We start from the raw sequence: 22,813 nt of genomic DNA, 5'->3' as shown, positions 1-22,813 counted from the left end.
TAATTGTCATGTGAAGCAAGGAGTGGTTGGACCCAAATGCAGAGACCGGAGACAGCAGAAAACTTAACAAAAATGTATATTTAACAGGCAGAACAGGAACTCAAGTAACAACAATCAACACGGAAAAAACAGAACTTCATGACATAGACAAACAAGGAACCGACAAGAACAGGACAGAAAACCAGGACTTATATACAAACAGGGTGACGAGGGGATGAAGTGCAAGTGGACACACAACACAGTGTAGTTCCCAGTGTATGCCATGGCACACGTGTATGACATACATCCCAGGTCTTAGAACACCAAACTTATAACTTTATCAGTTTTAAAAAATAAATAAACAAACCTGAAAACGTGATCAATTCCCAATTCCCAATTATGCCCAGGTACTCACAAGAACATATCCTAGATGTCTGAGAACATCCAGAGATTACATTATAAACTTAATTTTAGCCTCTTCACCTCATTGGAGTCAAGAATTACTGTCAAGCTCACCAAGAAACAGCATCGCGTATGAAGACTGAATGAAAATGGATAGATACATGTTGAAAAGCATAGTAATTAGTAAAAGAAACAAGAGCATTTTTTAAACTTCATGCAGATATTAATAGCATTTCAAGCTGTGCATGTTCTCAGGCAGCAATGCATATGTGCATTTATCTGTAGCTTTTTTTTGTTGCTTTCCTACAGTATGTGCTTATGTACCGTGGCACTAATGAACAATGTTAAACTCAGGGATATGTTTTGTAATATATCAATGTCAACACATTATGTTTTCTTTAAAAAAACATTTAGTGGCTATTATTGAATTTCCCCATGAGGTCTGGACTGTTATTTGTCGAAAACACATCCCAATGGATGACTATATAAAGCCCAGTCACCGTGGCAAAGTGCAGGCCACAAGCGGGGCTAGTAACTGCACAACATCAATGACAGAGACCATTGTTTAAACAAAGTAATTTATTTAAGGAAAATTCACTCGAATACTACAACATAAAAACATAGGTACACACATACACTGCACACTAGAAACATGTGCAAAGTAGTAGTTTTAAAAAAAGGCAATTAGTGTGAGTTCAAAGGGCAAAGAACAGCCTGCGGGGGAGCCGCTGTGAAATATGTGTCGGTGACAAAATCAGACAACATTCAATGTTGCCATGAATGACAGTATATTTTGGATGACGTCCAGTCCAAGATCTCCTCTACGACCAGCAAGAGGATCAAACTGTGCGGTGACTTGCTCCATGTCCTCATCGCTTAGCAGGTGCTGGTTTCGAAGGTACGGTGACCCTCTCTGGCCAGTCCAATGCAACATCTCCTGCATCAGCTGTACCCTCTCTCTCTGGCTCCTCCTGAGCAACATCTCCTGCATCAGCTCTACCCTTTCTCTCTGGCTCCTCCTGAGCAACATCTCCTGCATCAGCTCTACCCTCTCTCTCTGGCTCCTCCTGAGCAACATCTCCTGCATCAGCTCTACCCTTTCTCTCTGGCTCCTCCTGAGCAACATCTCCTGCATCAGCTCTACCCTCTCTCTCTGGCTCCTCCTGAGCAACATCTCCTGCATCAGCTCTACCCTTTCTCTCTGGCTCCTCCTGAGCAACATCTCCTGCATCAGCTCTACCCTCTCTTTCTGGCTCCTCCTGAGCATCTCCCTGTCCTCCACCAAAGAGGCTCTGCATGGCAGAAGTGGTCTGGCCCTGCCGTTCCAGGCAACCTTGGACAAAAAGTTGTATGGGACTCTGGTGTCTTTCGATCCTCAACCCATGATTGTTCCACTGGTCCAAAAAACCCGTAGGTCATGGTTTATGCGTGGGAGATAGACATAATGCAGGGCCCACATGTGCATTTCATTGTCTATGTCTATTATGCCTTCACTCTCCAGGAAGTTGAAGAGGTCGTAATAGACATTGCTCACACCTCGCCACAGGTCACCCCAGAGCCGTTCTATTCTCTGGTTGTGGGTGCTTCTTCCACGGAGAGCACTGCCTCTGTGAGAGCCTCTGAAGATGCTCATCATTAGGCAGACAGAGTTGTTTTCGCCCCCATGGTCGGTTCTGACCCTCGAGGGCACACCATACTTGGCCATGGGATCGCCTTGGCTTTTTACCGTCACTTGGCAGTCTAAATGAGTACACAAACAGCATATGAGTGTGTATGCATGCATTGGACCATAGATGGCCTCTTCTCATTAGTGTGTACTTATACTGCATGGGGGGGTGTCCGTCAACCCAATATGGGGTCCTAATTTTTTCTTCAGGGTCTTCTAAATAGGGCCCAGATCAGGAATCTGAAATATGGGAACCCTAACCCACCCAGAAATGTTTATTCAATTAAATGTCAAACTTTATCACAAAATCCTCTCATAAGCTAAGGGTCTGACAGGCTTGTGGTGGGGGAGGGGTAGAAAATGAAAAAAATTGACAAAAGGTGCGTGGCGCTCAGAGACTTTGAGAGTGTGTTGCTTAACTTGTGTGGAACCCGCTTGCAAAATTTGGGTACCCTGTGACCTTCTACAAGGTCAAAACTGAGGTCAGAGGTCACATTTTCATGCCGCACGGTGCCCTTTACGGCACAAAGGAAGGTCCGACAGCTTTGAGCTTGGTCTTGTTGGAACCGTGTCGGAGAGCAGATGCAGATTGATGCGTCTGGTTCAACTAAATGTCAAAGGTTACGCCTTAAAATGTAACAAAACCTTCCCTTAAGGCCTTTTGAGATGCAACTGCTGCATGAGTTTTTAAAGGACTTTGGAAAGGGCTAAAGAGATACTTTTTCACAGGGCATTGTTTTTGCCTTAATGATGGACAAAACACAAGAATAGACGTGAATAGGGGGACACAATCATGTTTGGACCTCATACTTGTGACGGATAGTTTAGTTAAATCGTGTGAATGGTATGTAAAAAGTGACTGTACCATAGGAAGTGATCATTACCCAGTAACATCACACTTGTGTAAATGGATGGAGAAGATGATAGTGTATAGACTATCACATGTCTTAGAACAAAGAGGGTTACTGAGTGGAACGAGTGGTGTCATAAATGTTGTATTTAATATGTTAATATATTGTTTAATGTTACACATCACACAAGTCACGACTGTTTGCAGTTAATGTCGTTGCCGTGTGTAACGTTAGTTTATATAATGTGCAGCGCTTCAAAACGTGTGCTGCCTTAAAGGCATTTTATATTGTTATAATTTGTTTGCGGTTCAAAAAGTCACCACTAGGAGTGCTAATGGTATTGTTATCTTTAAGTTCGCCGTTCTTAGCCTCACTTCCGGTTTAGCGTTAGAGAAACGGCATTGTCACTGTCACTACCCTCTCCAATATGGTCTAGCTGCGGCCGCGGACAGTACACGACGGTACACGACACGCCCACCTGACACGACACTACGGTGGCTGAGAGGCATGGCAGAGGCATGGCAGATGAAAAGCGAATTGACCACACTACACGACACGCCCCCTACTACGCCGCCCACGGTGGCTGAGAGACCGTACATGGCATGTTATTGTAGCATTTTAAGCAACTATTAGGCAAATAAATTAATAACCTATCCGTTTGAGAACCCCTTGGAACCCCTTATCCCATTTTGATGGTTGACATCTCATTTGAACAGTGAAAGCCAGAATGACAGCAGGGGTGAATTTCATTTTATAATTTTGCAATAAGTCAAAGATATGTTTACTGTATATTATAAAAATGCTTGTCATGTAGGCATACTGGAGGTGCCGTTCCAATGATGTATTAATAATAAGATATATATAGCGCCTATATATATATATATATATATATATATATATATATATATATATATATATAATAGCAAAATAAACACAATTACACTGCGCTAAACTGCCACATCGACATACAAACGAGAACCTAAATAGTATGTAATTATATCTAAAACCACAATACGTTTAATAATTACCTGTACTCGGTGCGCCATATTGTTTGTTGTCTGTTGTCTGTAAACCTCCATGGTTGCTTCTCAGGTCGATTAAATGAAATCCTTGCTTCCCTCACTTGCGTCGTTTCCCTGCGTTTAGTCCCTCCCACCAGGGAAGCATGGAGGGACGCAAGGAAACCACGAGAAGCAGGGAAATGAGTTTTAAGAGCGATGGGACGTCCTTTCCTCCGGAGCGTCACGTGAAGCGACGTCCGTTTGTGATGACGCTGCACAGCTGTTCGTCTGACAGCAGCCAGCTCTGTACCCGTTATTTCCACACACGCCCCGCCTCTGTTAGTACACATTTACTGACATAAACATGAGTATCATCTGTTGTAGATCCAAATACATGAAATAAAATAAGAAGTCATTCTTAAAAAAGATAAACGCCATTCTTAAAATGTATTTAAACGAACAATAGTTTGATTAATATTGATTAGAGTGCACAATAGGAATACAATTATTCAGAGAACAAAAACAGATATGTTATCTATCAAAACCCAGTTAGATTAACATTCATTGGACTCCACACTTTGTTTGTTTGTATGGAGCAAATTAACATTTTAAATAGGACTTAATGACTGCGGTTTGGCAGCTGAATTAAAAGCTAAGCAGGTCAGTGAAAAACTACAAGCTGAAACTCATTAAGGTAATTTAGGAAGAAGGTTCCAATATACATGTTGGATAGAAAGAGGTTTAACCTTTCCAAACACAACATGTCTGATGCCATGGCGTGCATTGCAGTAGGCCTTGATGTATATAATGCGTTCTTGCAGGAGCAATCCAGGCGCCGTCGGGCACGACTACAACAGGCTATTGGTTTCATGGAGGTAAGCATTACTAGTCTGTTGCAGTATGAATGGTTTCACCAACAACAGCAATTTCATGTAAGATCAATTAATTGTCAGTTTAATAAAAGCTAGGTGCTGAAGGTAACATGTATCTTTATTTTGCAGACGGATGTCGATCCCATAGCCATTTTAAACCCTCATGTGCCAGTCCTTGCGGCGTTCTTTGATGGCCAGAAGGACCTCATGCAGGACTACAGACTGGGGCGCCAGTCTCTGGAGGCCCTGCTGAGGATCCTGCCATCAAAGAACACACAAGGCTGGTCACATGAGGTGAATATTTTAATTACCCTTTATTGGTTGGCACACGGCTTGTCATACAGTGTGGTGTCCCGGGCCTTTGATGTCCCCAAGTCGACCGTCTGCAGACTGGTGCACACTGGAGTACAACAAATTGCAGCCCTTCGCCAGGAGGTCATCAAACTGCCCCCCCCCTGGAGAACTGGAGGAGGTTGGCCAAGAGTTTGCAAGGCTGGCCAACAGCCCAGTATTCTCCAGGTGTGTGGGGGCCATTGATGGCTGCCATGTCCGCATAAAGACCCCCCCAGGACCTCTGGGCCAGGATTACCTCAACAGAAAGCTCTTCCCATCCATACAATTGCAGGCAGTGTGTGATGGGAAGGGCTTCTTTCTCAACACCTTTGTTGGGTATCCTGGCTCAGTCCATGACACCAGAGTCCTGAAGAACAGCGCAATTTACAAACAGGCTCTGTATCCTCCCTCAGGTGACACCAAATATTCTTGTTAATACATCAAAATCCATCAATGACTTTTAGTATACTAAATATGTTCTCTCTCTTTTTAGGATTCTTCCTTTTGGGTGATTGTGGCTACCCCTGCATAGAAGAACCTGTGGCCCTCATCACCCCATATAGAGAACCACTGCAAGGGAGGGTGCAGAGCCGCTTCAACCAGCATCATGCCAGGGCTCGCTCCATCATAGAGCGGGCCTTTGGCAGGATGAAAAGCAGGTGGAGATCGCTGTTCTTCAAGGCTCTGGAGGTCCACCACACCTTTGTCCCCTCAGTCATCACCGCCTGTGCAGTGCTCCATAACATCTGCCTCACAGCGGGGGACATCCTGGAGCCTGAAGAGGATGTTGGGGACATTGGTGTGGTTCCACCACGTCGGGTGAGGAGGGATCGAGGCGGACATGGCCAGCGAGACCGACTGGCAGGGCTGCTCTCTGCTCCATGTGTGCAACCAGTTGAACTACAAGAACATGATTATTTGTAGGACTTGGGGACACGAAGGCCTTGGACACCACACTGTGTGAAAAGCTGTGTGCCTTCATTTGCGGTTTATTGCGTTGTGATGTTTATAATTTAACAAATAAAGGAACAATGTTTTGACAAACAAAGTGTATCTCAATGGAACAATAACAACGTTGCAAAAACTTAGAAATAAAATCATTTATTTACCAATTTCTCAAATAAATCCAAAAATCTTTTTGTGTTCGCCTGATTGGCCTCAAAGCGTTCCTGCTCTCGTTGGGCCTCCTCTTTCAGAAACTCTAATAGGGCCCCCCTACTTGCCCTCTTCTTCTTGGCAGGCGGGGGACTGAGAGAGGTGGATGGCTCTTCATCCAGTGTAGTGGTGCTGCTACTTGTGCCAGGCTGCCCAGGATCCTCCTCTTCCTCCATTGCCTGGCCACAAGGAGCGGCCCCAGCTCCACTGGATGAAGAGCCAATCCCACTGGGGGCCACGTCAGCCGAGTCCATCAGGACTGGAGGCTCCATGGAGGGCCGACTCCCAATGGCTTCATGCATCAGGGAAAACCACGGCCATGTGGCTGCCGTGGCCTCCCCCGCATCTGTCCCCGTCCCTGTAGGGGGGGTTTTCAGCTCCTGAGGGAGAACAAGGAATGTAAGAGTCAGATGAAGACACAATAGAAATAGCTGCATTGTATGCATCTAGAAATACAATATCTCACCTTATATTTTCTTTTCAGGTTGTCCCACTTTTTTGCCAGTTGGGTGGGAGTGAGCAACTCATCCAACTCCATCTTCTGCAGAACCTCTCTGTGGAGTAAACCATTTCTTAAATTATAGCATCCAGGCATGCAAAGTCTGATTACTTCTGACAATATGCTTCATGCATAATAATTCCATGACACACTCAGGTTCACTGTGGTTCATTCACAGTAGTGGTTACATTGATTATCATACCATGCACCAAAACAACATTGTTAAACAACTCATGTAGAACTGTAGCTCACCCCCAGGCCTTCTTGGCTGTGAAGCTCTTTCCTGTAAACAGGTGCTCATTGTCAGTCCTCTGTAGAATGAGGGCTCTGGTTTGGGCCTCCGTCCCTGTTTAAGGAGAATTATGTTATACATACATCAGCAAAAGGAAACCTTAAGCCATTAACATTTCACTCACATAATGCGGCATATAAATGACAGCTTAATTATTGAATTGAGCCGATTTGAATGTATTGAATTATTTATTACAAATTCATTGTGACTGCCAGCCAAATGAATGATGGTACCTTAGTTACGTCTGTATGTGGCAGGTAGTTAAATGAAGAAACAAGTGGTTTCCAACCGAAATATGTCCGATAAATAATGAATGCTGCGTGTGTATACGCACGTTATGTAGCCTATTGCAAATCTTGCCTTTAGTTGGGCATTTCACATGAACATTGTTGAGAAAATATAAAGCGTTCAATAACAGAAATATATGAGTTGTGGGTTAAATACATGTGAACAGATGTTGCATTATCGTAACGGTATCGTTGTAGGCATACAAATAACATGAAGTAATAGGTACTTACACTTGTGTAGTTTTTCTGCCGCCATGTCTTTCAAATGTGCCAGCTGCATGCTGGAGGCAGGGCTTTTAAACCGAGTGAAATCAAGGATTCATGCCTCAGCTGTGATTGAATGGAAATGACAATAAATGAAACTGTAAAACGAAAAAAGCGATCATGAAAATGTTTCCAATAATGATTTTTGATCACTTTTGTTCAGATCACATATTTGTAACTAAATGATACATTAATTGAAACAAAACACGGTATAAACTGAGGAGTGAGTCCTGTGAGGTTCATGTATTTTCTTCACTCCGCTGCTCTCATGTCAAGAAGCATCAGATCAGTGCATGCAATGCCTCGTCCAATCAGTGAGCGATACACAGTAAGGGGGCGGGGTGAGTATCTGAGGATTTCATCGGAGGATGGTCTGGTGGTTCCTCGGTTATCGCTCCTCCATGATCGCTCCTCGCTCCTCGATCCTCGGTCCTCCGACAGAAATAAGAGCCATGGGACGGTACTCAAGATGGCGCAGGCAAATCAACTTCCGGTGAGACCGAGGACCGAGGAGCGAGGAAATGAAAATAGTCGACCTGAGAAGCAGCCCATGTCTCCTTAAATATCCTTGCGTCAGCGTCTCACGTGTTGGGCGTGCTCTCTTCTGACCATATTTGGAAGTACAACAGTAAATATGTATTCAGTATGATAGCTGTCTAACAGAAGTTAAATCCATTTCTCACTTTTTCTGACAATGTACTTAACCCCAAATAAAAGAACCCAATAAAAAGAGTTGTTAAATAATAGTGAAGTCACGTTGTAATAACAATAACTCGTCTCTCTCTCGTTTTATTTTTGAGCTTTGCCAAAAGCCACTGTGTCAATGTTGTCCTACTTGGGTTGCCGTCCAGAGTTGTCCAATATGGCGGACCATCTCGCACATGCGCACTCTAGATCGGGCAGAGCTGCAGATCAGGTAGTGACAGTCACTACCCGATCTGCAGTGCGCATGTGCGAGATGGTCCGCCATATTGGAGAACTCCGGACGGCAGCCCAAGTAGGACAACATTAACACAGTGGCTTTTGGCAAAGCTCAAAAGGAAATGAGAGAGAGAGAGAGAGAGAGAGAGAGAGAGAGAGAGAGAGAGAGAGAGAGAGAGAGAGAGAGAGAGAGAGAGAGAGAGAGCGAGAGAGAGAGAGAGAGAGAGAGAGAGAGAGAGAGAGATAGATAGATAGATAGAGAGATAGAGAACAACAACGTGACTTCACTATTATTTAACAACTCTTTTATATGGCGGACCTCGCACATGCGCACCGCAGATCGGGCAGAGCTGCAGATCGGGTAGTGACAGGCATCAGCGGAGCCGGATTCATTTCAGAAGTGGGGGGGGGGCAAAAAAGTGCGTGTATATGTGACATAGCCTACTTGCCAACCCTCACGATTTTCACGGGAGACTCCCATTTTCCTCCCGGGGTCATATTTATCCCGCATTTCTCCCGATTTCTGACTAAATCTGATTTGTTTCATTCTAACATAACGCACCAAATGTTACTGTTTCCACTCGGACTTCAATACAGCTACACCATTGTTTGGTTTCCATGGTAATGTGTATCTTTAGTAGCGTGAGCAAATGAAAGTCTGAGAGGGTCTTCAGGAGGAAGATAGTCAGAGAAAACAGAACAAGAATGGACAACTCAACCCTCTGCTCACTCCTTTCCTGTAAATTAAACTATACAGACCAGCCCACATATGACAGCGCAGTTGCTCATTCCATCTCTTATTTTTTCCTGCTACGCTCTTGTTTGACAAGCTGAATGTTGACTGGTGTTTGACTGAAGTAAGCTCTGTGAAAAGTTCCAGTTATTAACTCGGTATTTACAAAGCTGTCATCTCCACATTTGGAGAAAGTTACAAGCCGTTTGACAGCATCACATCTGCATATTTCACAGAAGGCTCGTTTAGTGGTTTTGCAAATAATTAACCACTTTCTGTTTTTGTACCATTCTGCATTGAAGTACCTTCTCTTTGCCCAAATAAGCTTTTATTCGCCCGTCACAATGTCCCGACAACAAACCTCCATGCAGTCGGAACCAGCCTGTTTCGGTTCAACGATGCCGGCGGCGGCGGTTTTGACAGCCTCTGCGGCCGCAGAGCTGCTGTTGGGGTTCATCTGGCTGCGCTGGTTCTATGGTTGAAGGACCAGGCTCCGGAGTTGTGGATGTCAGGGATGTGACATTCAAGTTGTTGAATTTCAGCTTAGTTTGACTGTATTTTGTTTTCTTATGCGCCGGTTCTTCTGACATGTTTGCAAGTTTATCTATCTAGGTTAACGCCTGACACACACTGAACAACGTAACACATAACGTAAACAACGTAACAAATAAACCAGGGCCGGGACTCGATTAAAAAAATTAATCTAATTAATTAGAGGCTTTGTAATTAATTAATCGAAATTAATCGCATTTTTAATCACATATAAATATTTGACCTGTGAACAGTGAGAAGCTATTTTTTTCACATGGATTTTAGTATACCATTAGGCGCAGTCACACCGCAGTACTTTTCCCACAAAGGTTCATGAGAACTCTTTGAACCTGGGGGTGGATTAGGCAAATGAAGCCGCTGACGTCACTTCTTCTTCTTCTGCTTTGGGTTTACTGGCAGGCCGCAAACCACTTCACGGCGTATACTGCCGCCCAAAGTCCCCGGCCGGAAGTCCCCGGAGTTGGGGACTGGCTTCCGAGTAAATCGCTAGAACGCCGACACCTCCTCATCTCCACCGCTCCCATGTTTTATTTTGTGTTGCCATAAGTTAGTCTCTCTGCGTTTCTGCGCTGGGCTAATGCTAATAATGCTAATGTGAGGATAATAAAATGGCGGCTTCACAAAACTTTTTGGGAGTTTTACGGGGCGTGGTTTGCAATCCGCCCAGCCAATCAGACATATAGCTCTTTTCTCACAAGAGAGCCGTACGAAAGTCCCTGCTCTCTAGCAGCTCTCTGCTCTCTAGCAGGGACTTTCGTGGGGGTAAAAAGGTTCTCATGAACTAATTTTAGTACCGGCTCTTTTTGGTGTGAACGCGATAAAAGAGGCTAACGTCCACGCTAGCTTCCACGCTAGCTGCTATATGTTTTGCATTGAGGTGATACTTGAGGCTTGATGTGCTGCGGTGATATGCGAATTCCTTTTTGCATAATTTGCACACAACCGTGCTCTTATCGACGCTTCCATCCGTCCGTTTTTTAAAACAACATTTCCCACTGTTGTTCACTGTGGTTTGTTGTTGTCTGAAGTCATGAACGTTAGTTGGTGCTCCAGTTTAATCGGTACGCCTGAAACTCATCCAGTGAGAAACGTTCCGCGGTGCAAAAATAAGTGCGATTAAAATGCGTTAATTTTTTTAACGCGTTAATTTTTGTGTAATTAATTAATCTTAATTAACGCGTTAAAGTCCCGGCCCTAAAATAAACACATCTAAGCTTTGTTATTGGTTGTAATGTAGGCCTACATGGATACATTTGAATGGTGTGACAATGTCCTATTTGATTGGATTAAAATGTACATATTCTTCCTGTTATGTCTGCCTGCTGTATTTTACCTAATGCAAAGTGACCTGCTCCATCGAAATCAGTCGCATTGATCCGAAGACACATTTTGGGTTGTATACACTGTTGGAAAGAGGAGATTCCTAGCTTTCTAATGATATCAGGATTGTTTTTGTACTATATTAAAGGGATAGTGGGATTTTATTTTCAATTTTACTGCGCCCTCTCAATGAAACGAAATACTTCGGGAATCGTCGGGAATCTTCGGGTGATGACGAGAGCATAGGAAGACGGGCACAAACAATGGCGGACATTCAATAGCATTTGCATGTGAATAGCCGAGTATATTGCCATTTAAATATGATGATTGATTATCAGTAAAAAATTCTACGTGACACAACGACATTGGATTAACCTTGAGATGCGTTTTTATTCCGTTGAACACAACTTTTGATCACAAATCAAAAAAGGTAAGACGTAATTATTGTAATATTTTTGGAACCGGATGTTGTTTACTTTCTCTTTGCTGGCTGATAGCTATAGGAATTCGAGGTCTTACAGTGATGACATTACATGTGTGGAATCTGTGGAGTCTCAGCTTTAAATCGTATATCTTGTTTGTGCAGTTAAGATAGTAATAAGGGCATTTCTACCGTGTGTTGTGTGTAAAAAAGCGTTAGCATTAGTTAGCATTGTTTCGCTCAATGCTAATTCAAAGGCTTGGTATTACGCTTGTGTTTTTTCTAGCTAACAATTGTTCTTATTGTCAGTTAGCGGAGTTTCTTACCTTTAAAAGGGTATGAAACATTAATAGTTTCATAAATGTTAAGAAGCCCTGAGACATGTGAGAGAGAAAAAACTGTGGGAGGGGTCCACTGGGGGGACCTTCGGGATTAACTGGTTAACAATGATTAATATTTGTAAAGGCTACAGGTGATCTTAAGATGCGTGAGCTATGCTTAGGGACCTACCAGTCAAGATTATTTGTGCGTAGGGGTGCATCATCTGGCGCCTGGTCCTGGTCATCCTCGCCATTGCCCATGCCGTGAACCATCACCTCGGGCTCGGGCTCGAACAAATAAGGACGTAATGGTCCATCGTCTGGCTCAATATTGTCACCATCGTCGCTTACTGAACCGGATTCAGATTCAGTTCCTAAAACGACATTTTCGTAGGAAAGCCGAGAGGATGTTTCTGACTCGCTATCATCACTGGATACCTCGTACAATCCTTCTTCTTTCTCTGGTATATTTGCCCTTCCACGTTCATTCTGCATAGACGCCATGGTTTGTTATCGTATCGTCTTCCTAACTTTTCGTCACTTCCGGTCGAACATTTCGTTTCTAAAAAACTTCGGGGAAGCTGCAATAAAGTGCTTCTAACATGCGTAAGGCATTTATTATATTATTTTAATCAGGTGTGATTGTTTTGGTACGTAATTATGCTTGTATATAAGTTAAAACGAAACTATTTGAGGTTCCATTTCCACTATCCCTTTAAGCAAAATATGTCACATTATATAATGACTGTCACCGAGTCATCATTTTGAGAAAAAGGCCTTAAAGTTTCCTCTTCTCTGGATCGATCTGATTGATTATTAGCGGAGCAAATGATCAAAGTAGTACGGAGGGAAGATATTTTCGTTTGGATTACTGGTCTGGGGGGAGCTCGCGAGTGTGTGCGTGTATACCACGTGTGTGTGTTTATGTATTTTTGCGTTTGTTTCCCGGGGAAAACTTTCAGGAGAAACACCGGCTGTTGTTATGCTTGCTGTGACGTCAAATTACTCCGTTCTCCGCTTGTAATTATGCCGTTAAAAGCTTCAAAGCTGTATTTATCATCTGAATTTGCCGAAACAAGTTTAATATTCTGAAAGCCAAGACTTTGTTTATTTGAAATCAGATGAAAACAAACTGTAACGGACCCTGCGGTGTTATCTATGATTACTATGCCTTACATTCATAATGTCAGCGGAGGGAGGGGAAGCGGCGTTGTAGAAGAGCAGAGTGGCGAGTGAGAGGCGAGCTGTGTTCTTCCCTTTACAAGCTTAAAAAATGCCTGTAACTAATGAGATTGAATATAACAATCAACAATAACAAAATATACACAGCTAGATCAGATGGCGTTCTTTTTAGATGCGACTTTAGAGTAGAGGGGAATTATTGAAACGGGATGTGTACAGGGTTCCGCGGCATCCGCTGCTGCGAAAATGTGGGGCAGGGCCGTAAAGTGGGGGGGCCAATGGCCCCCTGGCCCCCCCGCTTCCGGCGCCCTTGACAGGCATGACAGACAGACGACAGACACATGGCAGCAACTTTCCCTCCGCTTCATTCATTTCCCCTGTTCAACAGGTTAGTAGTGTGTACACAGATTATGTCATATTTCGATCTAAGAAGTGTCTTTGAAACTGTTTTATGTGTAGTTTAATGTCATTCTGTGAGCTAACTAGCGTGTGGCTAATGGCTAATGGCGTCCGCTAGCTTCTTTAACACAGGCTGTTGCTCCCTGAATAATGTTGCTCTACTATGTGTATGAGTCCCGTGCACTAGTCTGGCTTACATTTCAAGTTTATTCTGTTTGTATAAATATGTGAAATGCTGGTCTGAGGTCATAATTGTTCATATTATTTAAATGCTAAAGCGCTAATGCTATGCTAATATTGTGCCTGTACAACAGCAATGTTAAAGTGAGTACAGTCGGGTTGTGTGTGTTATCTGTTATCACTGTATTATATACTGTAAATGAAAAAGGCTTTAATCCTTCATGAAAGTCATAATATGGCATCTGTATTTATGTCCATTTTTGATTAGAAAACGAAATATGTCAGACATACAGTTATTTTGATTGGCTAAATGTATTTTTACATTCTCAGTTAGCTTCAGGCCTCACTGAGGAGAAGTATTGAGGTAGAAAGCTGGTGAAGCCATTTCCTTATATTCTGTTTGCACATATAATAAAGCTGTTTGGCAAGAAGGAAGTCATATTCATTCGACCACACAACACAACGCAGAGATACATAAATAGAGAAAACGGATATAATTTGTAAGTGAATTTATTAATGTGTTTAATAAATTCTGGCTAGGACAACCACACAAACGTCAGCAACTTTCCCTCTGCTTCATTATTTTCTCCTGTTCAACAGGCTTATTATCTTGTAACACTAGCAGCAGTGGAGATGGAGCATCAGAACCTGGAGAATACAGCAACAACAAAAAGGATCCATTTGAAGATAGGTAAATATTACAGTAATAGTGTACTTTCATTGTGTGGGTGTAACATAGTTAAATAGAGAGAGAGAGGGGAGAAACATTCCACTTGAACTTTATATTTTAATGAACTTAGTAGTAATTACTGTCCTGTATTTCTTACCGATTTCACAGCTGCTTGGGCCTAGCAGCAAGAACCTCCATCTGTGCCTGCACCCAGGTCAAGATCTACCGTGGCTCAAGGGCCTTCACCAGAGCCATCACCACCAAGGACCAGAGGACCAGCATCACTACAGCAGCCTCCACCTCCATTTGTGCCTGCCACAAGATTAAGATACACCTCGGTACAAAGGCCTCCACCACAGCCATCACGATCAACCCAGCCAGCAAAGAAGTCTCGCCTAGCACACCTCCCTCCCGCCGACACAGCCACCAGCAGCCCATGCACCATCACCCCCACCTACACAGCAGCCAGACCCACTGTCTTGGAAGAAAGACAAAGACCATGGCACTGCTCCCCCTGTCTTTACATTTATAATGAATAGTTGGTTGAGAAAGTTCTGATATTGTCAGGGTTCGTACAGTCATTAAAAACCTGGAAAAGTCATGGAATGCAATATTTTTCCCAAAGTTTTGGAAAAGTCATGGAAATATAACTAAAGTTGCATCAAATATAATTTATATGTTATCTAATCGCCGAAATAGTAATACTATAATGATAATAAATACTGTATCGTATAATGAAATAAGGTAAGGCGATTTTATTTTAAAAGACAATGAAGGCAGGTTATATTGATTGATATATTTATTATATTGAAAGCCAAATTAATACATAGTCCCCTGAATCTGGAATAACGTACAATTTACAGCCTCACAATGTCAGGAACTTTTCATCTACAGATTGCTTTGGTCTGGTTTTGCTCTTCACTGATTGGTTACTGAGACTTTGAATTTAAACGGACCTCCCCGTTAATCCGCGCGAAACTACGCGCGAATAAACGCGCAAATTGTGGCGCAAAGGGCGTTCCATACTAGGACCCCCCCCCCCCCCCCCCCCCCCCCCCCCCCGACACACAAGGTGAAAATGGGAGGAAGTCGGCAACTGCGCGCACCACCCCAGTTTACGCGCGAATGCGCGGGTGACAGGGGAGCCTGTCTGTAACCCGACACCGTTGCAATTAATCGCCATCATCATCATTGCAGCAGGTGAAGAGATGTCGGCAAAAAGACAGTATGATTCCGGCGCAAACAAGAAGAAAAAAAAAAAAACTAAACATGAAGAAACTAGAGCATCACTCGAAAGTGGGTTATTTCCAAACTTGCTAATGTTGTATTATGAGTCAAATTTCAAACTTTTGCCATATTAAACACATCAGCTGCAATTCACGACATGAAGAAGGCAGTCTCTGCATAGCAGGCTAATGGAGATGCAGTTATTTCCAGCATTTTTTATTTACCATTCATTCAAGTATGTGATGCCTTTTACCTGCTAATGTACAGGAGGAAGAGTGATACACTGTTTACTTGGCTTCCATAACAGTTAAAGTTTACAGCCTAAAAAACATGGAGCATTTTTCCCCTTTTATTTTATTTTTATGTCAATTTGCAAATTTCATGGTGACGCTCAGCCTCTCCCCTTAACTCCTAACTGTCATCATCATGTCAACCACAACACAGATACATACTGATAGAAATGTGTTTGTAGCTATGTAGTTGTTGATACATTTGAATACAGATTTAAGAAATATCAGTTTTTGAGCATGTAATAAGCATGTTTTGTCTTGACTATATTAAAACGATATTATAATAATATAGTATTTACATTATTGAATTGATTAGGATTATTATTATTATTATTATTAGAAGTAGTTTATTTGCATTAATTATATTTTAATCTTTTTGAGGCTAGTATTTTCACTATATTCATTCTGTAGTGCACTATTAAGATCAAAACATATCTTAAGTCTGCTTGAATGATGGATTTATTGTATGCATTTCCAGGGTCATTGCTGAAATTTATGAAAAAGGGAGGCACCCAGTACCCCACCATCAACCAGCATCACCTCAGACCCAGCAGCAACCAACACTCCGCCAGGGCCGTCAACCAGCGGCTCAGGTACAGACCCAGTAGCACCCACCAATACTCTGCCAGGCCCGTCAACCAGCGGCTCAACAGTTGCAGACGCAGCAGCACCCAGCACATTACAAGATCCATCAATCAGTGAGGTATCAAGCACCATCACTAGTGCACAACCAGTTGATCCTGCTCTTTGGCCAGCACACTTCTCAGATACTGAACGGATAGAATTTGTGCGCCGTGGGCCTTTTAAAGTTGGGTCAAATTTAATTTACCCTAAAAACGATGGAAGAGGCTTTCACCATGGTCTGTCCTATCGTTCACTTGCCAATGGAGAGAAGGTGACAAGAAGTTGGCTTGTTTATTCAAAGCAGAACAACTCTGTGTTTTGTTTTGCTTGCAAGCTTTTTAGTGGCAAAGACGTAAAGCTGACTACAGTGGGCTTTGGTGATTGGTCAAATATTAGCTCTGCTCTCAAGAGTCATGACAACAACCCACATCACACAAAGTCAATGCTAAAATGGAGGGAACTTGAGACACGTCTCAGAAAGAGCAAGACAATTGACCAGCAGGAGCTGACTCTGCTAGAGAGAGAGAGGAGAAGATGGCGAAACGTCCTCACACGTCTCATTGGCATCACACTGTCACTTGCCTCCAGAAATCTGGCTTTCAGGGGCTCTTCACAACAGCTTTACGAGCTAGATAACGACAACTTTTTGAAGGAAGTTGAGCTGCTGGCTATGTTTGATCCTGTTATGGAAAATCACCTTGCAAAAATAAAAGATGAGAACACCCGCACTCACTATCTTGGACAGAGAATACAAAACCAACTGATTCAGATAATTGGTGACAGAGTCCAGGAAACTATTGTCTCCTGTGCGCAAGAGGCCAAATATTATTCCATCATCCTCGACTGCACCCCAGATGTGAGTCACAAGGAACAGATGTCCATTGTACTGCGCATTGTGGAACTCGAACCCAAGCCGGAGGTTAAGGAGTACTTCCTTGGATTTGTGGTTGTGGAGGAAACTACTGGTCTGAACCTGTCAAATGTGATACTGGACAAACTTGTAGAGCTGCAGATTCCATTTGACAATTGCAGGGGACAGGCCTACGACAATGGGGCAAACATGAAAGGGAAGAACCAAGGTGTACAAGCAAGACTGCTCAACAAAAACCCAAGAGCCCTGTTTGTACCTTGTGGAGCCCATACCATGAATCTTGTAATAGCAGATTCAGCCAAGTCATCTAAAGATGCTGTAGGCTATTTTGGATATGTGCAGAAGCTGTTCAATTTCTTTTCAGGAGCAACACAGCGATGGAGCATCTTGACCAAACATGTCAATGTGACACTGAAGTCCTGGAGTGATGTGAGATGGGAGAGGAGACTTCAGAGTATTGCCGCTGTCAGACATCAGACAAAATAAATCAGAGAAGCTCTCCTTGAGGCAAGGCAAACTGTGAATGACCCAATTGCCAAAGTAGAAGCTCAGGCTGAAGAAGTGGCTCCATACAGGTTTTTGATATGCACAGTGGTATGGTTTGACATTCTCACCACCATAAACCAGGTGAATAAGCTGCTGCAGTCCAGTTCAATGCAACTTGACATTGCTGTCAGACTCATTGAAACTGCAAAATCCTCTCTTGCAGCGTACAGACAGTCCGGGTTTACTGATGCTCAGTCAACTGCCAAGGAAATCTGTGAGATCCTCAACATAGAGCCAGAACTTAAGGTGAAGAGGCTGAGGAGTACAAAAAGGCAGTTTGGGTATGAAGCTGCAGATGAGCCCTTCAGTGATGCTCTGAAGAAGCTTGAGGTGACATTTTTTAACACTGTTGTTGACTCTGCTCTCAAATCACTGCAAGAGAGATTAGACACTTAGTCAGGTCAAGGAGAAATTTGGAGTGCTGCTTAATTTCAGCCAGCTTCAAGGAATGCCCAGGGGTGACTTGCAGAAACACTGCAGCAAGGTAGAGAAGACACTGACTGCAGCAGGAGAGTCTGATATTGATGGTGCAGAGATGGTCCAGGAGATCATCAACCTCCCAAAGCTGCCACTACCAAAATCTGCTCTGGAGATGTTGTCATTTCTCCATGAAAAAGAGTTACAGGAACTGTACCCAAATCTTTGGATTGCCCTCCGCATTGCAGTAACTCTTCCTGTTACAGTTGCGTCTGCTGAGAGAAGCTTTTCAAAACTCAAGCTTATGAAGACATACCTCCGGTCGTCAATGGCACAAGAACGCTTAGGTGGCCTGGCTATCATAAGCATCAACGCACAGTTGGCACAGCAGCTGTCATACGATGACCTTGTTGATGACTTTGCATCCAGGAAATGCAGACGTGTTCACTTGTAAATGCATACTGAAAGACATACATGCACATTGACCTGACTGTATAAATATGTACTTTGTTGTTAATGATAAAAAAAATGTGAAAACTACTTAGTCTCCCACATTTTTTTTGAATCCAAACTACTTGGTGTCCCAAACAACATTTTTTTGGGGGGGGGGCCCCCATCACACAATCTCGCTTGGGGCCTCAAGTTGGCCAGGGGTGGACCTGCACAGGCATATGTCTCCTCTGGGGTGGATCCCCCGGAGACCGGAGAACATCAATGCGCACTCCACCAGAGGAATGTCCTCCTCCACGGCTTTGCACGGAGGAATGTCAGTGGAAGATATTTGCACTGCTGCATCCTGTTCATTTATTCATTTTTATTTGAGGGATGTCTCCCATTCCTCTCTGACACACCCTGTACTGGGTGTCCTGTCGGAGTGAGTGACGTCAGGGAGCCAGCTGTGCGCCTCTCTCCTGCCTCTCGGCACGCGGAGAGCGGCCCTTTTTCCCTCTTATAGGAGGGAGGTTCCTTTTTCCTCTGACACACTTTGTGCGGAGTGCCTGGTCAGAGTGAGTGACGTCAGGGATCCAGCTGGGCGCTCTCCTACCTGTCTGACACGCAGAGAGCTGCTGTTCCCCCTCTATGATCGCTGGGCAAGGTGGGACCTTCGTCTCTACTTTCTCACAGCGGCCGGTATGTATTGTTCCCAGCCTTCACCCCGTCAGGGAAGATAGGCATGTTTTGCTATGTTCCAGGGACGGTGATGCGCCATTATAACGCATGGCACAACAGGCAGGGGGTGTTATTGAGCAGGTGTGTCTGTGCTTCTTGTGCCGGGCGGACCCAGTGGGGCGCAGACTACATCATGCTTCGCCCTTAACCCAATAGCGATAGCCTTAGAGGGCGAAGCCATATACGAAATAGAACTGAGGTTACCTACTGTAACCCCAGCTTCTATGAGTAAATGGTGCAGCCCTCTAAGTGCTGGGCCCCACTGGCTCTACGAATAGCTGAAGAAAAGTTATTTTGTATGGGAGCAGATTGCCGGGCCTCCTTCCTATTTATACCGGAAGGAGGCCCGAGGGTGGGGCCCACCTTGCGGGTGGGCGTGGACTACAAGTTTTCAGTGCTGCGCGGGGGCGCAGAGGGATTACCCAATAGCGATAGCCTTACCCCCAGTTTCCACCGGGTCCATCTGCGCCGCGCTGCGCCGTGTTACGGCTGCGCCGCGGCGGTCGTAATGATCGCGGCCACTTTAGTCAATGGGTGCTATTCCACCACACGCGCCGTGTTACGGCTCAGACGCGTCCCGGCTCAGACGCGTCCCAGAAGCGTCCCAGAAGCGTCCCAGAAGCGTCCCAGAAGCGGCTCGGCGCAGCGCTTCTCTAAAATTAGGATGAATCCTATTTTTGCCGCGGCGCAGCCGTAACATAAGGTCGGGCAGGGAGCCCCCCCTCGCAGGAAGTGGAAAGGTGAGCATCCGGGCCAGGCCCATCCCCCACATATACTAATTTAGCAGACCCCCCTCCTTCATCACAACACCTCCACTACGATACGCACAATGGACGACAAGGTTTTCATCATGGAAGTGGAAAAACACACTATTTTATATGATGTAACCAATGCTTACTACAAGGACAACATCAGAAAGAACAAGGCCTGGTTTTTAGTCGCTGCAGTTTGTGGAGTGGAAGGTAACAACTACATATTAATGTTTTAAAGTTAATTAATATTTGTAGGTACAGTACAGAGCCATTCAATTTAAACAGACACAAAAATAAAACACTTACTTTCTTGTAGAAGTACAAATGTCCAGGATGCCCGAATCAATAACAAAACTGCGAGCCTGCACGCATGACGCTACGCTTCTGGAACGCTTCTGGAACGCTTCTGGGACGCGTCCGGTGGGTTATGGCGCTAGAGGAGGTCGGACCAAAACCGCGGCGCAGCCGTGACGCGGCGCAGCGCGGCACAGACGGACCCAGTGGAAACTGGGGGTTAGAGGGCTGCGCCATTTACTCATAGAAGCTGGGGTTACAGTAGGTAACCTCAGTTTACATAAATGGTGACCAAACCGTTTGAGACCCACAGAGATAACTTAGACTAAGTTAACTATCTAAACACTCAGAGTCCTTTACCTCACCTGAGCTGTAGTTATCAGTCTCTCAGTCTGACTGGAGAGGACTCTCCCCCCACCTTGTTGTTGAAAAAGCTCCTTATATCCGTTAGCGCAGCTAGCTAGCACCAGATGCTAACAACAACAATACACGTAACCGGTGCGCGCTTTATCTCACTCACTCGCGCCACACTAACACACACCCTCCCGAGCTTGAATGACACACAGAGACCAATCGAGGGCATTAGTATGATCTGTATGAAAGTGGCCATGTCGGCAGGCCACATCATGTAGACAGCCAGTCACCCTCTGTGAGGCAGAGTCAGACCCACATTTGCGCAGCGTTGCGTTCACAATACATACATAAAAAAGAAATCCTCAGACCAGCAGGCCACTTAGCAGGCCAGGCCATCGGGAAACCTCCCGGTCCTCCCGATGGCCAGTCCGGGCCTGCCAGCTGTCGTATGTGCCTCTTGGAGTCCAAACGCAGGCTGGAGAACCACCTCTGCAGGCGGCGCATATGTAGTAACCCCAGCGGGACCACCATGTGAGCAGCCGCCATGAGACCCAGAGTCTGCATGACAGTTAAAGCTGTCACTGTTGCCTCCTGTCGCAGCCTGTGCACCGCCCGGAGAAGGTACGCACGTCTGCTCTCTGACAGGGTGGCACGCAGCGCCTCTGCATCGAGCACCACACCCAAATACAACGCCTGTTGGCGAGGTATGGGGGTGCTTTTTTTCCAATTGATCGCAAAACCTAATTTGGTTAGGTGTGTGATCAATTGTGCTGTGCAAAACATTGCCTGTTCCCGAGACCCAGCCATGACTATATGAGGTTGTCTATGTAAAAGAAAACTCATGCCGTGTGTGCGCAGCGGTTGAAGCGCTGTGGCCACACATTTGCTGAATGTGCGTGGGGTTAGGGAATAACCGAACGGCAGCCTGTTGTACTAGTAGGCTATTCCCTGGAAGCAGGGGCGGCGGGTACTGTAGGCTAGGGAAGGCTAAGCCTTCCCAAATACTTTTGTCGCATCCTGGTAAAATACAAATATAATGTATAATGTTTGTGCCTTTGACATTAGCGCTGCTATGCAGCCACCTGTGCCCTGTACTACGAAGCCAGTTCAACATAGGCCTACCCTGGATATGTTTGAGTCATCTTAACTAACCCTAACAAACGAGATCTCGCTAAGCGGTCCTACGACGCTGGTTATCAACTTGGTAAATCAAGCCAGGGTTTCTCTCTCCAGCTGAGAGCGCGTTCGCGTGAAAGGGGCGGGGTTAGCAATATTTGACCAATCACAAACAGGGACAAGTGTACTGACAGCGCAGCCAAGCCCGCCTTTACCTGCCATCAGGCCCTGGGGCTGATAGTTTTTGTAGGCCCCCTATTTAAACAACATATCAAAGTCATTTATAGCCTCGGCAGGCTCTGTGATCGCACTTCTCCACTCTGCTCCACGCGCGCCTGGTCCTCTCCTCCAGATGAGTGACGTATCGGGCCTCCCTCATGTATCTGTCCGGTTGCCGTTGGCTCCCCTCCACGTATCAAATCCTCGTCGTCCTCCCATCTCCTCCAACAGATAATGTCCCTCCTGTCTGTTTTTCCTCTCCCGCTACTCCATCGCTATCAGAACCAGACGGCCTACTTGGCTCCGAGGCCGGCTCCGAGGCCGGCACCGCTGCCGCTCGGTACAGAACTCATCTGTCCTTCCTCCTCATCCTGACCTACAGGTTTAAAATAACCAAATAACCTGTAAGCTTCGGCATGTTTTGTAATAGCTGCATGTCTCGAAACTCCTTTTCCCTCAACAATTTCCTTTTCTGAGCGCCACTCTCAAACTTTTTCTTCTCCGACATTTTCTCCTAAACAACCTTCATCTGTCACTCAATCACTCGCAATTTGAATAAGTCACGTGAAACATATTCTCATTCTGATTGGCTGTTAAGTGGTGCCCACTGACTGTTTCGGAGTCATCATTTTTG

The 22,813-nt window shown here is 44.8% G+C and overlaps 1 protein-coding gene across 1 annotated transcript; it reads right to left on the bottom strand.

Moving 5' to 3' along the window:
- Positions 1–6,201: 6,201 nt before the first annotated feature.
- Positions 6,202–7,858, bottom strand: LOC117553524. Its single transcript, XM_034227504.1, has 4 exons — positions 7,569–7,858; positions 7,011–7,104; positions 6,726–6,813; positions 6,202–6,639 (listed from the first exon to the last, which is right to left on the bottom strand). The coding sequence occupies exons 1-4, from the start codon at positions 7,615–7,617 to the stop codon at positions 6,202–6,204; spliced, it is 669 nt and encodes a 222-aa protein (XP_034083395.1). The 5' UTR covers positions 7,618–7,858.
- Positions 7,859–22,813: the final 14,955 nt, after the last annotated feature.

The sequence above is a fragment of the Gymnodraco acuticeps genome, unplaced genomic scaffold, assembly GCF_902827175.1.
Source record: "Gymnodraco acuticeps unplaced genomic scaffold, fGymAcu1.1, whole genome shotgun sequence".
Classification (NCBI taxonomy): domain Eukaryota; kingdom Metazoa; phylum Chordata; class Actinopteri; order Perciformes; family Bathydraconidae; genus Gymnodraco; species Gymnodraco acuticeps.
The sequence above is the reverse complement of the archived record's forward strand: the minus strand, read 5'-3'. Positions and strand labels throughout refer to the sequence as shown.